The sequence below is a fragment of the Suncus etruscus genome, chromosome 8 (genome assembly GCF_024139225.1).
Source record: "Suncus etruscus isolate mSunEtr1 chromosome 8, mSunEtr1.pri.cur, whole genome shotgun sequence".
NCBI lineage: Eukaryota > Metazoa > Chordata > Mammalia > Eulipotyphla > Soricidae > Suncus > Suncus etruscus.
Genome location: NC_064855.1, coordinates 66,272,976 through 66,290,632, shown reverse-complemented (window position 1 = coordinate 66,290,632; position 17,657 = coordinate 66,272,976). Strand labels below are relative to the sequence as shown.

The 17,657-nt window shown below is 36.6% G+C and overlaps 2 protein-coding genes across 2 annotated transcripts in view; one reads left to right on the top strand and one right to left on the bottom strand.

The window, feature by feature from the left end:
* The window catches only part of GTF2F2 (general transcription factor IIF subunit 2), a 162,146-nt gene that overhangs the window by 52,277 nt on the left and 92,212 nt on the right, over positions 1-17,657 (top strand). The window lies entirely within an intron of this gene.
* On the bottom strand, positions 11,979-13,126 carry KCTD4 (potassium channel tetramerization domain containing 4). Its single transcript, XM_049778841.1, has one exon. It carries the CDS (start codon positions 13,006-13,008, stop codon positions 12,229-12,231), a length of 780 nt encoding a protein of 259 aa, XP_049634798.1. The 5' UTR covers positions 13,009-13,126; the 3' UTR covers positions 11,979-12,228.

Sequence of the window (17,657 nt, the reverse complement as noted above, 5' to 3'; positions counted from 1 at the left end):
CTCAGAAGTTGCTCCTGGCAGGCACGGGGGACCATATGTAATGCCAGGATTCAAACCACCGTCCATCCAGGATAGGCTGCATGCAAGGCAGACACCCTACCACTGTGCTCTCTAGCCCCTGTGCAGCCTTTTTTCAACTAATTCCTCTGTTGTTTAAATGTATAGAGTCATGCTTTCTACTGTTTTTACTTACAGTGCCATTTTATTTCTAAATTATTTTTTATCTACATTCCCACATTAATTTTTCTTCCTGATTAAAGATTTATGGTGGCATTTACAAAATATGCATAGATTATTTTCAGCCCCATTATAGAATTTAATCACCATTTTAGATGTCTACTTCAGTTATAAAAAAAAAATTTATCTTTACAATTTTTTAAATGTCTCAAAGATTTCTGGGCAATTTTATTTTTACTGACTGTACTCTAATTTGTTTTTGTGAAGAATTTACTTATTGAGCCATACTTTGCTTGCCTCTCTTTCATGTACTTTATTTCTTTTGATGACAGCATCTAATTTTTATTTTATTTTTGCCTTTCCTTCCCCTTGTTGCTACTGCTGTTGTGATAATTGTGGCCTGCACATGTTCAGCTGTGGTGCTCACCCTAGTCACCTGTTTTCACTTGCGACACTTATGCTCTGCAGACAGCAGGACCTCCAGGACAGCCCTTGGCATGAGTGTGTGTCATCAAATGTTGAACCTGTGACCTTATGCTTGTTAAGCAAATATTTTAGCTACTGGGCCATGTTCTGGTTTCCCTCTAAATTGGGGGAGGGAATGGCTAGGGTCCACTCCTGTGAAACTCAGTCAGTGCTTCAGTGCTGGAGCCTGTTTATGTATGTGCTGCTGGGGTCCTTTGGTGCTGGGGACTACCAGGCCATACCTGATGATAGTCTTAGAGGCCATTTTCAGGGGGGTCATATGCCACTCTAAAGTCCCCTCTTGTTTTTATATATTTTTCTGAACTATAAGTTATGATTTTATTTGGGGGAACACACCCAGTGGCGCTCAGGGGTTACTCCTGCTCTATGCTCAGAAATTGCTCCTTGCTCGGGGGACCGTATGGGATGCCAAGGATCGAAGCAGCATCTGTCTTGGGTCAGCCATGTGCAAGGCAAATGTCCTAATGCTGTACCAGTCATGCTATTTTTTTTTAAAGTTATTTTTCTGTAGCTTTATTTGGGGGGAAGCTTGTTCTGGGGTGACATCCAGCAGTGCTCAGGGGTTACTCCTGGCTCTTCACTCAGGAATTAACTCCTGGTGGCAGTGCTCAAGGAACCATATCAGATGCCAGGGATCAAAGCTGGATCAGCCACATGCAAGGCAAATACCCTATGTGCTGTACTATTACTCTGTTGTTTTAATTGGTGTGAATTGCACTGAACTTTTATTTCCATGGCCAATTGGTGGGAGGACACACTTGGTGGCACTCAGGGGTTACTTACTGGTTTTGCACTCAGAAATCATTCCTGGCAGGCTCAGAGGACTAACCATATAGGATACCAAGGATCAAACCTGAATCAGCAGCATGCAAGGCAAATGCTCTCCCCTCTGTGCTATCACTCCAGCCTCTTTCCATAAAGACTTGTCGGTAATCTTAAAGTACTTATTTAATAACCTTTTCTTCAGATTTTTGTGACCCCCCCCCCAAGATATGGTAACTTGCAAAAGGCTTTACTATTATTTAATGATGTATCTTTTTATAATGGTAAAATGTCAATCTCTTTAATGATCTTTGTCATATTTAATCATTAGAAAACAAAAGTGTTCAGATATTGTGCCTTCAATTTTCTTCTTTATCTTCCCTTTCTTTTTGCATTTCCTGGCAGTGTAGAATTATTTTTATAGTAACCACTAAAATAATTTAGAATTATTTTATGATACATTTAATTTTTTATTTTATAGACATTATTATTCATTTAAAAATATTTTATAGTAGTTTTAAGGAAAGTCACTATTATCACTTCAGAATAATAAATCAGAGTGAAAAGTCTTATCCCATAATTTACTGGGTGTTGGGAGCACATACAGGGAAATCCTTGAATGAACAGTAAAGAATCTTGTAAATAAGTAATTGCCTTCATGGAAAAAAAAATTCTAATGTTGTCAAGACAGTTTTCAGGTGAGCTAAAACATCTTACCTTTGAATATATTTTTATTGTAAAGTTGTTTGATAGACACTGTTTTTCATAGATTAAAAAAAACGTTCTGGGGCCGGAGAGATAGCACAGCGGTGTTTGCCTTGCAAGCAGCCGATCCAGGACCTAAGGTGCTTGGTTCGAATCCCCTTGTCCCATATGGTCCCTCATGCCTGCCAGGAGCTATTTCTGAGCAGATAGCCAGGAGTTACCCCTGAGCACCGCCAGGTGTGGCCCAAAAAACAAACAAACAAAAAGTTCTCTACTTTTCTGAGGCATAATTTAGGTTGGTTGAGTGTTTGCTATAGTGATTAAGAGTGAATTTAAAACCAGAAGTTGAGCAAACTCATTGGTTTTATAATTATGAGTCCTGAAACCTTAGGTACACTTTTTTGTTAGAGTTCAATTTCATTGGGGCCGGTGCGATAGCACAGTGATAGGGTGTTGGCCTTACACGCTGTTGACCCATAATGGACCTGGATTCGGTACCCGGTGCCCCATATGGTCTTCCGAGCCAGGAGCAATTTCTGAATGCACAGCCAGGAGTAACCCCTTAGCGTCACCAGGTGTGACCCAAAACCATAACAAAAGTTAAATTTCATTTGTAAATCAGACAGCGATTATAGAAATGAATGACAGTGTGTGACTCAAGTTAATATTCAGTAAACGTTAATGAACTTTATTGTTGTATTATTTAGAATGTTCTATTACTTTAGTTCATAATTTATGAGTAAAGAATTTGAGCAGAAATGGGTAATAGACTCAAAGTTAAGGATCATAGAATAAGGCAGTTTAAAACAATTTTCTATTTTAAATATGGACTTAGGGGGCTTTTTTTTTTTTTTTTTTTTTTTTTTTTTGGAGGAAGTGGGAAGGTTTTTGTTTTTGCTTTTGCTTTTGTTTTTATTTTGGCCACACTCACTGGCGCTCAGGACTTACTCTCTATGCTCAGGGATCAATACTAATTGGCTCAAACCCAGGTCTACCCTCTGTACTATTACCTTTCTATCCCCTCTAAATATGCTTCTTAAAATAATGAATCTAAATATTAATTGATATGGTTTGTGTCAATTTCTTTTTCAGGCCGTTTGATGCTCAGGGGTTACTCCTGGCTAAGTGTTCAGAAATTGCCCCTGGCTTGGGGGGACCATATGGGACACCGGGGGATCTAACCGCAGTCCTTCCTTGGCTAGCGCTCGCAAGGCAGACACCTTACCTCTAGCGCCACCTCGCTGGCCTCAGTTTGTGTCAATTTTTAATAAAATTTAAAAGAAATCTGCCAGGGCCGGAGCAATAGTGGTAGGGCGTTTGCCTTACATGTTGCCGACCTGGGAAGGCCTGGGTTTGATTCTGGCATTCAATATGGTACCCCAATTCTGCCAGGAGCAATTTCTGAGTTCAGAGCCAGGAGTGACCCCTGAGTGCCACTGGGTGTGGCCCCAAAACAAAAAAAATTACCACTAATGGGAAACCTAATGGAATATTACCAATTTACCAAACACTACTCCTCATCCTATCCATCTCTATTTGAATGTTTAACAGATTGGTAAGAATTAGTTGTCATGGGGCTGGGCGGTGATCTTTAAAAACAAAATAAAAACTGGATACAAAGGATTTCTAAAGATAAAGGTAAGTGTCTTTTTTGACTAAAACCCAATATCTGATGATCTCTCAAAGGTAAGACTAGTTATCTACACATCAATTGATTTCACTTGTAAATACATATTGTTTATGTATCACAAGGCTTTAAAAAATAAAGTCTGAAGTTACTGTTGCTATAAACCCCATGATACAGATATCTTTCAGGAAAATTATGAAAGGTTAGGTATGTGAGAGGCCGGAGTAATAGTACAGTACAGAGGGCATTTGCCTTGCACATAGTCCTCTGAGCCTACCAGAAGTGATCCCTGAGCACTACTGGTGTGGCCAAAAACAAACAAAAGATACATAGATGAGACCCAACTGGAAACAAATAGTAATTTGCAAATTGACAAACTAGTAAGTGAAATAATTAATGTCAATACCAATACAATAGTTCAGAATGTTGTACTGGAATTCAGACATCTTTAAGTTTCTACTTGTTTGCAGAGTACTAACCAAACAGAATAAAGGTAAAAAAAAAAATGCCCTCTGTACTGTACTATTACTCCGGCCTCTCAGCTAGATGTTGGTCTGATCTAAATGACTGGAACCCTCAAGCCAGCCTTCAACATTACATTGCCCATTTTAAAGGCTCTTGTCCTGCCTCAGTCTCTCATTGAGTTCCCAGTGACCAAAAAAAAAAAAAAAAAAAAAAAAAGATTGTATCACTCAGTGGTGGTTTTGATTTCTCATCAACTGTGTGACTGCAGCATGTCACACATTTTATGCATCTCTTTGCAGTAAGAGCTTCAGGTCTATAATGGTTAGTTGCAGGAATGCCAGCAACTTTCTTCCTGTGTCAGTTTGTGGCTTCTATCTTCAAGGTGCTTCTTCTATAGTTAAGACCATTGCTTTTTCATCCTCAGGAGCAAAAGGGGAGCAGGAGTTCTCTGTTACCTTTCACAGGAGCATATGTAAAACTTGGCATTCTACAAGCTTTCTTCTCATTCAGTCAACCAGAGCTTGATAGCTTGGTCATATCTAGTAGCCACAAAACACTGGTGATACGGATTTCTGACTTGAATATCTATTCACTTCTTTTCACATACTTTCCTAGAGAATTGACCTTTTGTAATATAATATCTGAGACTTATAGAAAATACCATATACATTTTATTTGGAAAAGAGGTTTCAGGTATTTATTAATGATGACTATATTTGGTGTTGCTCAGGGCTTACTTTTGGTGGTTCCCAGGGCTTATTCCTGGATTTGGGCTCAAGGAGCCCTCCTAGCGGGCTCATGGACCATATGGGGTGCTAGAAATTAATCCTGAGTCAACTATGTGCAAGGCATATTCCCTGCCTATTTCTCTGGTTCAAATTTTTATTTTGTTTTGTGCCATTTCCATTGATGCATGGGGACTGCTTCCAGTTCAGAAGCTACTCCTGGCTCAGTGCTTAGGGATCATTCACCCTGTTGGCACTCAGGCAACCATACAGTGCCAGGAATTGAACCTGGACCTCTGCATGCAAAGTGTATCAGCCCTTGATTAGAGCAGAGCCACTTTTACAAACTTACCTTGACATTCCCCCCCCCCCCGATTGGTCAGGGACCATGCAGTACAGGGGATCATACTCGTGCTTCTTACATGTAAAGCATGATCACTAACACTTTGAGGCATTTTCCTTGACCCAAGAGGTTTCAGCTTTTCTACTATCATTAGACTTTATAACTTCGTAATCGTTAGATTTCATGTTTAGTTGTATGCCATTTATGTGATTTTGAAATTTTCTTTGCTTTTCTTTCCTCTGCCTCAAACCAGCATGACTCATTTTTTACATGAGTACATACTTACAAAAATCAGTACATATTCATTTTTAATATAGAGAATTAAGTTATTTAAAATGTTTTAATGTTTAGTTAAATGGAACGTGTTAGAGTGACACAGAGTGAAGATTAGGAATGATTTTGGTTAGTGCAGCCTTTAGCTTCACTAAACATCTTAGTGTTACTAGCCCCGCTTGAGCATAATTTTTTATTTTTCTATATATCCATCACCTCATGAAATTCACAATATTTTCTTAATTAAAATCACATAATCTTTTCATATTTAAAAGATATAATTGAATCTCCTTTTTTGGTCTCTAATATACAATCTGCCTGATATCAGAGTAGTCCAAGTTTTTAACATAGGAAAGAGGAAAGAAATATAACTGAACTGGGAATCATAATAAAACCTGCTTCTAGGGGCCAGAGAGATAGCATGGAGGTAAGGCGTTTGCCTTTCATGCAGAAGGTCATTGATTCAAATTCGCATCCCATATGGTCTCCCATACCTGCCAGGAGCGATTTCTGAGTGTGGAGCCAGGAGTAACCCAGAGCACTGCCTGGTGTGACCCCAAAACCAAAAAACAACAACAAACAAACAAGAAAAAACAAAAACCTGCTTCTAGTTTTGAAGGTCACTGGATATATACTTTTTTCAACTGGATATATTTTGAAGTTTCAGCTATGTTGTAAGAAGAAAAAAAAACATTATGTATCATAAATATCTGTGATTATAATTTGGGGCTATTTCTCTATTCTGTGTAGAAATGAATGTCCTGTGACGTTTTAGTTTTGTTTGTTTAGTGTTTCTTCTGATCATCTTACCTATGCTAATCATTATTTCTTTGGTTGTTTTTAAATATATATATGGATAACAATATGTAAAAATATAAAATTGTTGGGGCAGGAGTGGTGGCACAGCAGTAAGGCATTTGCCTTGCACACGGCTGACCTAGGATGGACCACAGTTCGATCCCCTTGCGTCCCATATGGTCCCCCAAGCCAGGAGCAATTTCTGAGCATGTAGCCAAGAGTAACCCCTGGGCGTCACCAGATGTGGCCCAAAATCCAAAACAAATGAACAAACAAACAAATATATATATATATATATACATATATATATCATTGTTTTGGTTGTAGGAGCTTTGGTCTTTATTCATATTTAGTTTTTAATATAAATTTATTTTTATTTAATAGTTAGATACTTCAAATAAGTGATAGTTTATCACTGTCTAGTTTTTAGTGAAACAAAGAAAGTTAATAAAAAGCAGCCAATGAGATTAAAGTTGGTTATTAAACAGCTTATGAACCTTTAAAATTAACTAATTAAATACATATTATAAGGTCAATAATTGGTGTGAAATTAAGAAATTTGTTCACACTTTTATGCCATAGAAAAATATGTGCAAATTCTTTCAGAAAATAATAATCTAACTTAACTCTGAAAAGATATATCTGTCTAAAAATGAATTTTCAAAAATTAACTAGATCTATTTGTAGAAAATAACCACTATACTTCTTTTAAATGTCATTAAATACTTTGGATCTTGGGCTTGGAAAAACTTGTAAAATTAGTAGGAGAAATAGTTTATTTTGTTTTATTTTTCTTTTTGATCACACCAAGCAGTGCTCAGAGCTTATTCCTGGCTCCTCACTCAGGGATCACCCCTGACAGGCTTGGAAGAGCTTTTGGGGTGTCGTGGATCAAACCTGGGTCAGCCACATGCAAGGCAAGTGCCCTACCCTCTGTATTATTGCCCCAGCCCCTTAATAGTATATTTTATGCTAGGAAATTGTATAATCATTATTTAGTAGCCAGTTCAATATTAAAGAAAAGCAAAATAATAGTTGGAAAAAAGCCAGAGTTGTAGTGTACAAAATGCTACCATTATACATTTTTTTACATTGTTAGAAATTTAATTAAGTATGGCCAGAGAGATAGCACAGCGGTAGCAAGTTTGCCTTGCACGCAGCTGATCTAGGACAGACGCTGGTTTGAATCCCAGCATCCCATATGGTCCCTCGAGCATGCCAGGAGCAATTTCTGAGGTAGAGCCAGGAGTAACCCCCGAGTGCCACCGGTTGTGACCCAAAAACCAAAAGAGGAGAGGGGAGGAGAGGGGAGGGGAGGGGAAGGAAATTTAATTAAGTAAACATCATGCAGAACAATATAGTATGTTTTATTTAATAAACAATTATGTGGTTTTGCTGAAAAGAAGTAGGAACATAATGTGTTCTTTATAAATTATTGTAGGCAGATTTTTAATTTTTGTATTTGTGTAATACTTTATTATCCCATCCTCTGTATTTGTTTACAGAAGCAAACTAATTTTAATATTTGCTTCAATAAAATACGATTATAGTGCTGTCTTACAGAAGTAAACATATATTTCAAAGTTTAATACAAGTGATTTCTAAGTTGTATGTTGTTCACATTCGAGCTTTGTTTTCTTGAAAACATAATGATTAGATATTTTACTATTAACTTTGATTAACATTGCAGTTAATCATAATGTATTAAATAGGTGTAGCTATTGAATTATATCTGACATTTAGCATTATATTTCTTGTGTACAACATAATTATTTGATAGTCAACTATATATAGCAAAATGATTACTCAATAACATCCATTACCAAAACATAGTTACATATATATTTTTATATTCAGAAATTTAAGGTTACTCTCCTAAGAAGTTTCAGGTGTGTAATTTGTAGAGATGTTTGCTTTACTTTACACTACATTTCTGTGATGTGGTTCTTATTGCATGTTTTTACTTTTTAACTCCTTTCACTATCACCAGTGTTCTTATATTAAGAGGTATTTTTAAAAATTGTGTTATCACACATAATACTGCTGGCTGATTTTAAATTACTGATAACAGCTACAATACATGAAAATCAAAGATGTGTTAAAAAAAAGATGTGTTAAGAAATAATATATTTTTAATCAGTTGAAATGGAAATTGTCTATAATGATTTATATAGAGATAGATAGATAGATAGATAGATAGATAGATAGATAGATAGATAGATAGATAGATAGATAGATAGATAGATAGATAGATAGATAGATATCATTGCATCTTTCGGTATTTTATCACAAACATTACAAATACAAATGCATCTTGGGACATTAAATATATATTTTTACATCTTACAGTATTTTATTATAAATATCACAAAAACATCTTGGTACAGCAGGTAGGGCATTTACCTTTGATGTGGCTCACCCAGATTTCATCCCTTGTATCTCATATATCCTCAGCACTGCAAGGAGTAATTCTTTTTTTTTTTGGTTTTGGTTTTGGTTTTGGTTTTTGGGCCACACCTACTGACATTTAGGGGTTACTCCTGACTTTATGCTCAGGATTCACTCCTGGTGGGCTGAGGGGAGGGCGACATTTGGGATGCCAGGGAGATATTTTATATTAGATAAAATAATAATCAATACTTATTAAAGTCTGCTGTGGGTAAGGCATTGTACATAATGATTTAAATATGCCTTAAAAACTTGTGTCAATTAATATACTCTATAAAGAGGTGGATGTTGAGGTTGAAAGTTGAAATTTTTTCTGTTAATATAAACAAGTTAGTGGATATTCATGGAATTTGTACTCAGAGCCCGTGTGTGTTTCACTATCATATTTTTTTCACAGTATATCAGTTCTACAGATTACATGTCATAAAAAGTTATTTCCCCTTCCTGCATACCTGACTTGTGAAAAATCTAGATTTACTAATAAGTAAATTTGGAATTTTTGAGTCTTGTGAGAATGATTCACCTCATATTCTTTAATGACGCAACCTGACATTAAAAATATGGTTTGCTTTCCCCGAATCCACTTAGCATTTGAAGAATGCCTGCATTGTGAGATTGTATCAAGTGAGGCAGTCCTATGTTTTTGTCTTCATGTTCACCTACTTTCTGAAGGCCTCTTTTTTAAGTCAGTTCTAGGTGTTAGAAATGTAAGTGTCCTACAAAAGCAGACACAGTTTCTGCTGTCTCTGGAACAGGTTTATCTTGGTTCAAATTCTAGTTCGACCTCTACGTCGGAATACCTGTATGACTGTAAGCAGGTTTCTTACCTTTCTAAGTCTGATCCTTCATCTTTGGAAAGAAAAGTGTAATAAATTGTTCAGGGTTGTAAGGATGAAATACCATGTTTGTAGTATGGTATCTAGCATGTAAGGAAAATAGCACTTGAAGGAAGTATAAGAAGTTTTCTCTTTAAAAACACTGACATTTATTTGGTGTTATCTGCAGTCTAGGACAATAGTTACCTTGTAATATTTGGAAAGCTTCATAAGTAGTTCTTTTATTCTGCATGCTGCTATATACATAATTTTACAAAAATAATATATACCATAAGCTTTATATTTTTCATTTTAAAACTCAGTGCTTAGATCACTGTAGGATTATTTAAAATACAAAGTATATACGTTGGCTGACAATTATTGGTATGACAATTATAGTAGTCTATTTTGTAATACCTTTCTAAAGAATCACTATGATTAGTCCTTAGTATTAGAAAAGATATGAGGAAGAAATTCTTGAGTGAATACAACTACAAATTTGACAGCTTTACTCTGCACTTGAATACATAAATTTAAGTGCAAGTAATTTTAAATCATAAAGGGCATATTTATAAAATGTTAGACAAGAATAGTCAGTCTAAATACATTTCTCTACTTTACTTTTAATGTCTTATCAAAAGTTTATGGGTGGTTTAATAATTTCATAATTGATAGGATTTTTAAAAAGATAAAAATCACATTCTGTAGTGATTTTCATCAATAATTTTATTACAGCAACTAAATTTTTATTATTAGTCAATGCAGAGTTCTTGTAATACTTATGAGGAGTTTTATTCTCTGTCATTTATAAAGAGATATGTCAAGGTTATTTTTTATTATTTGTAATGAAATCTTGTTAAAGAAAGTCTTGCTTTGACATTAAGTCTTACCATTTTTCTTATTAACAAAATCCAAATGCCAAGGAAAAGTAAGCTGATAAACTAGAAGTGTATATAATATGTTCAGTTGCTGAGACTTAAATTTCCCTATTTTTATGTTCATGCTTCCTATAAACCTTGATCAAGCCAGTAGATAAGAAATAATCTTATGTTTTAATAGAAACTATTTTTTCTTGTTATACATAAAGTAAGATTGTATGGTTGATATGGAGTTTTTTTAATGTGGATTTTTAAACATTTTGTACATTCATTTTGGTACAGTAGATTTTAAAATATTTCTTTTAGGATATAGAGCCAACTATTTTTTTTCTTTAGATGTACCTGAATCAGGTTTTTGAAATGAACAATGGTTTTGTTTTCTGTTTAGTCTAATGTTTTAGTATAATATAACTTTTAACCTGCATGCTAACATCAGTTTTTAATTATTAATTTTATTAAAATTGAAATTTATACACAGTGTGAGTGATTTGATTTTAAAAGAGAAAATTTAGCTCTAATTTTTTTTTTAGAATCCAAGGAAAACATGTGGCATGAAAATGAGTTAGTTGTTTGGAAGAAGGAAAAAACTGCACTCATTTAAAGCTAAGTTTCTAGATTTTTCACTGAGACAGCCACATATAAAACTTTAATTTTTAAAGAGAACTTCCAGTTTAGCATGAATTTAAGAAATTTCACAACTCAGTGATTCTGAGATTTTAGCATCAAAACAGATACCAAAAAGAATCAGATATATAAAGAATAAAGTTCTTTTATAAGACTACTATTGAAAAATGTTTGTATAATGTTATTGAATTTGAGAAAATTAATATAGTATAGTGAAAATAATTTTTGTTATTACAATACCACATACATGAATTATCCATGCTGTATTACCTCACCTTGCAAAAATAAAAAAGAATTTTGCTGATTTTTGTCACTTGGAAAACCAGTCAGGCAGCCAGGTTATTGTTTGCAACCAGTTGGCTCTATCAGTGCCTAGTGTTGCATAAAAGCATCAAGTGGTACCACTTATTTTTTAAATGAGACATGTAACTTTTATTGTTGTTAATACAGGGAAAGAACCTAGCAGTACTTTTTTTCATTTGTCACCAAGCAATTTTTTCCTAGGAATTTTTAGCAGTATATTAATTAAGCTATAATTCTAGAATGAAATACAAGAACAGTGAGTAAGCTTTTGGTGCTTACCATTAAATATTAAATCAGTAGTTTTAATACTATTATGATCGTATTTTGTTTCATTATAGCTCTGTTTAACAATTTGTATGGTTAATTTTACCAGTTCAGTTTCTTTGCTATAGAATTTTGCTGTAAGTAGAAAAGATTTAAAATCTTATCAGCCCTTAAAATAGTTTATTACCATTTACTTAAATGAACAATATATAATGTACATGCTTGATCATTGTATAAGTACCCAAGGCATTCTGAATAAAAGGCTGCTTAAGGAAAAAAAAAAAGCAAATAGCAAAAGCATCGAGTCTTTATTTATAGTATATAGAAGACAGCTGTTTTCATTTCAGTGTATAAGTCTGATCGGCAGGACATCTTTAGCAATAGAATTTACATACCATTAGCTCACAGTCATTGATTAGCAGCAGGGCTCTTAAGTACCGAGCTAGCTGGGCACGTTATTTGGGATGCCTTTGATGCTGCCGTTTTCGAAGCTTGCTGGCTGCATGCTTGTTGCCTTTGTTCTTGACACAGGTAATTACTTGATAAAATGAAGAGCATCACTGTGAACAATTGACCCTTTGGAGCAATCCAGGCTGGTCAGCAGTCTAAATCCACACTTTAGGGCCATCATTATAGCCTCAAATTTAAGAGTTTCCAAGGTACAAACAAAGGTGTTGTCTTCCTTGAGAACAAGTCTAGTCCCATTTTCAGACTTTATGAAGTATTTAAATTGAATGATATTTGAAGATACTGAAAACTCTTCTGGAAATCCATCCAGCCTGCTTTTGGACACCAAAACAATGCGAGATTTTATTTTTGATATGAAGTCAGGAGCATTACAGAAGATCCTCAGTCCTTGTGAGCGATCATGATTATCTGTTATTTCCAAGAAAGTAGTTTCTCTGGGTGTTAGCTGTTCTTTTTCCCACCTGGCTTTTACTTCCTCTGCCAATCCCTTGAGCTGAAAGAATTCTGCTTCTTGTGCAAGCAGTTGATTTTCTCGAAACCCTTCAGGCAGCAGAAGTTCTCCATTTCGTAGGAAGTTTAGGACATGCCTGAAGAGGAGCCCATCCCTGTCTATGAAATAATGACCATCTGCATCAGATGGACAGAGGATTTTTCCATTTACTATACCTTCAAGGAAAGTGTCTGGATACTTGGTCAGAGTTTGTTTTTGCGTAATGTACAGATAGCCACCAACGTTGAGGGTCATCAGTGTGGATTTGCAGTTCTTTCCTTGGTCGGCGTCTTCCAGGCTATTGTGTTTCCCTTCGTACTCCTTTTCTTTTTCTCTTCTGTTTAATTTACGCTCCATTTTCGAAATTGCAGCTGCAGCTTCGATTTCTTGGCTTTGAGATTTTTCAAAAAGAAATGCTAGCACACGAACACGCCTTGACTCAGCACCAGCCCGGTGAGGGAATGGGAATGCTGGCAGCACCGACTGCACTGTCTGCTCAGCTTTGCAGTAGGTGGCGTATCAGCTATGTGTACAGGAGCTTTCTGGAGTAAGGCAGAAAAAAGATCATTTGCATTTAACTGTATCGGGGAAGGGATTGGTTGTGAAATGATTGTGTATATTCTTTGAAGCAATGAAAGTTGAATAAATGGGATAAACTGAATTTCCTCTTGTCAGTCATGCAAATGCAGGCGTTTAATTTTTTTAGCTAAATGCATTTTGGTCCATTTAAAAAAGACCCTTTTAAAGTTATTAATCAAACTTAATAGTGAATAATACTGTCATCTTTTGGAAAATAATGTATATTAAGTTCATAACATCTTTTTTTTTTTTATTTTTGGGCCACACCCGGCGTTGCTCAGGGGTTACTCCTGGCTGTCTGCTCAGAAATAGCTCCTGGCAGGCACGGGGGACCATATGGGACACCGGGATTCGAACCAACCACCTTAGGTCCATGGATTGGCTAATTGCAAGGCAAACGCCGCTGTGCTATCTCTCCGGGCCCAAGTTCATAACATTTTTAAGGTAAAATCATAAATGAGAAATCTAAAGAGAAAGGAACTAGGTATATGCCATTCTCTCCTAGAAAAAGTCACACATTTCATAGTGGTGTAGTCATTATAGAGACCAAGCGAGAATATTTCAACCTGTTATTTATGACATTGCACTTTAAGTTAAAAAAGGGGTTGAAAATTTTGTTTCTGTTTTTTACAACCCAAAGGTAAACTAGTCATGCAACACAAACTGACTAATTATTTATACTGGTCTTTGAAGTAACCACATACATTTGGGGGGGCATACCCAGCAGCATTTAGGGGTTACTCCTGGCTCTGTGCTCAGAAATTGTTCTTGACAGGCTCAGGGGGCCATACGGGATGCCAGGGATCAAACCACCTGGGTTGGTCCCTACTTGGCTGTGTGCAAGGAAAATGCCCTACCACTGTGCTGTCACTCGAGCTCCATCATACATGTTTTTTTAAAATAATAATTTTTTATGGAAAAATAAATAAGCTGTTTCACCCTAAGCCTGTTTAATATTGAACACAGACTTGGACTACTGCAGAAAAAAAAATCTGTTTCTGTATGAGTGTGTGGGCATTCACTCTAGCCCCATCATGTACATTTTTGTTTGTTTGTTTTTGGGCCACACCCGGTTACACTCAGGGGTTACTTTTGGCTATGCGCTCAGAAATCAATCGCTCCTGGCTTGGGGAACCATATGGGACACCAGGCACCAGGGGATCGAACCGCAGTCCGTCCTAGGCTAGTTCATGCAAGGCATATGCCTTATGGCTTGCGTCACCGCTCCGGCCCCATATCCTTTTTTTTTAAAATAAGAATTTCCTATGGAAAATTAATAAGCTTGTTTAACCTTAAGCCTGCTTCATAGTGAACACAGACTTGGACTACTGCAGAAAAAAATCTGTTTCTGTGTGAGTGTTTGGGCATATATATGCTTAGGTGAAAAAAGAGAGACAAATCCAAAATTCCCACTATGGAGTAGTGTCCTGGAAGTTAATTTGTATGTTCATTGCTCTCAGTTGTCTAAGGGTAGAGTCAATCTTGCTTTCTTTTTGTTTAAAGTAGGATCTGGAATGGTGTGACACTGTTTTCTATTCGTTACTTTTTTGGGATTTTTTTTTTCCTATTTCCTTCTCACTGCCTTCCAAAGCATTTTAGGGGTCTGAACTGTCTGGAATAGATCTTTGGGGGTGCTGGCTGGGGGACTCAGAGGTTACCTGCTTAGTGCCCAGAGTTTCCCCTGTAAATCCATGCTCAGGGGACGTTGTGATACCAGATTTGAACCAGGAATGTCTACATGCGAAGCAAATACTTTAACCCCTGCATGTTCTCTCTGACCTGTTCTTTTCTACAATGTAAATATTCAGGAGTAACAACTATTAATGTTGTCCCCCATGTTGTTATCTGACTGCTCTGCTAAATTATTCTGAGAACTACATTGTTCAAATGATTGGATGATTTTGGTTTTTTTTGTTGTCGCTATTGTTTGTTGGGTTTCTGCAGTGCTGGGATCGAGCCCATACTACTTGACTTACATACACACCCAGCTCCTTGGAATTAGATCGGTATATATTTCTCTTTTTTGAAAGGTATTTTCTTTTGCCCTCTTTTTTTGGAGGTAACACTGATTTGCAAGAATGCCAAACTTTTCAGTGTTACCATGCCATGTCCCTTAATAAAATGCCAGCATCCCTCCCATCCAGTCTACTAGTCCCTCTCCGCACAGTTCCCTCACCTGCCTGATAAACTCAGCCCTGTGGTCAGAGTCTCAGACAGTGTTTCTTTATACATCACCTATAACAGTGATGGCTAACTTTTGTGAGCCTGAGTGCCCAAACTGCCGCACAAAACCAAAGAATTTCCTCAAAGTGCTAGCACATCAATTAAACCTTAATAACAAGATTTTAGTATCTAGGGGCTGGAGAGATAGCATGGAGATAAGGCATTTGCCTTTCATGCAGAAGGTCATTGGTTCAAATCCCGGCGTCCCATATGGTCCTCCATGCCTACCAGGGGCTATTTCTGAGCAGATAGCCAGGAGTAACCCCTGAGCACCACCAGGTGTGCCCCCCCCCAAAAGAAACAAAAAAAAAGATTTTAGTATCTAAAAACTCTTTATAAATTTTATAAATTTAATAAATTTATTAATTGCGGACCTTCCCACGTGCCAGCTGCAAGGCCTTGAGTTGCCACTGCTGGCAGGCATGCCATAAGTTCGCCATTGCAGACATAATCTAGGAGTTTTTTCTCTCCTAACTTTCTCCTGGCATGACCCCCTCCACTTTTATCCATGTGGTAGCAAAAGGCAAGGTTTTATTGTAAAAGGTATTATTAAATTCAGCTTTATATGTTAATAAAATATTGAAGCAGGTGCTTCTGAAAAAATTCACCTGGAATTCTAAACTTACATTTTCCTCAGATGGAAGAATGTTTTTAATCATATGCTAAATTATAGCAGATTTTGTATTTAACATTTATAAATCATTGAGATTGATGATTAATTAATTAATCAGTCAGAAGTCCATTGAAAAGTAATCTAAAAATCTACGGCAGTTTTTTAGAACTGAATTTTTGCCTAATGACCATGAAATTCAATCTCTACATTTAACCAAAGGTAATATTTCATCCTAGGGAATTTTTAGCATTATATTTAAACTTACACTTGACAGTTTTGCTTTACTTCAAAAGTTTTAAGTTTTTATATGCTCTTGCATTCTAACTGCATTTTATTACAATCAGGTCTTATCTTTTAATATGATTTATTAAGAAATACAGAACTAGGGCCTGGAGAGATAGCACAGCGGTAGAACGTTTTCCTTGCACGCAATGGACCAAGGACAGACCTGGGTTCGATTCCGGCATCCCATATGGTTCCCTGAGCTTGCCAGGAGTGATTTCTGAACAGAGTCAGGAGTAACTCCTGAGCGCCACCAGGAATGGCCCAAAAAACAACAACAACAATAACAAAAATTGAACTAGTTTGGGGTGGGTCCAATTTTGTAAATACTTCTCAGAATTCTTATGTTAATAATCACTGCATATGTGTGTCATCTTAATAATAGCAAAATCAACAAGGGCATTAATAACATGTAGTTCTCTTTCAATGATCTTTGAGATTTTAGACTCAATCAGTAGAGCATGACTGAATTAACGATGGTGCTAGGATTTTTCTTGATTGTTTCAAGTGTTATAGTTAATTACTACATAATACTGAGTCTTCCTTATATGCCATTTAACCTTTTTGATGTCTTGATGGGGAGGCCATAAAGCAGGGGTCTTCAAACTACGGCCTGCGGGCCACATGCAGCCCGCAGAGGAGTTTGATCCAGCCTGCCAGCAGTGAGCGCTGTTTGGTTGCCAAGATACCTGCCAGCATATACACTCAGTGTATATCCAAATATCAGGAACCATGTACTCAAAATGGTAACCATCTTTGGTAGCACTTATGCCTGTGAACAGACTTTTTCAAGAATAAAACATCTGCAATCTCCAACCAGATCAAGATTAACTGATGCCCACTTGCATCACTTGTTACGACTGGCAGTGACAAATATGGAACCAGACATTGACCATCTCTTTAGCCAAAAGCAGGCCCACAGTTCCCATTGAAATACTGATGCGTGATCTATTTATTTATAAATGGTTTTCATTTTATTTATATAAGATATGTGCAGTGTGAGTAGGAATTAGTAGCTCATATAGTCTGGCCCTCCAGCTCTCTAAGGGACCGTAATCCAGCCCCCACTTTAAAAAGTTTGAAGACCCGTGCCATAAAGTTTCTACAGCTGAAGGTGGGGGGCTTCTCTGGGCTTCTCCAGCTAGAGGCTGGCCCACTGACCTGTCAGTCACTAAGCTAGAGGCACTTTATACTTGCTTGGTTTCTCACATCTAGTTTCTACTGCCTATTCTTTAAAGTTATTGATCTGTGGTGGTTATTTCTGCTGGCTTGCCTTAACAGACTCTAACCTTTGATTGCTTTTTCTCAC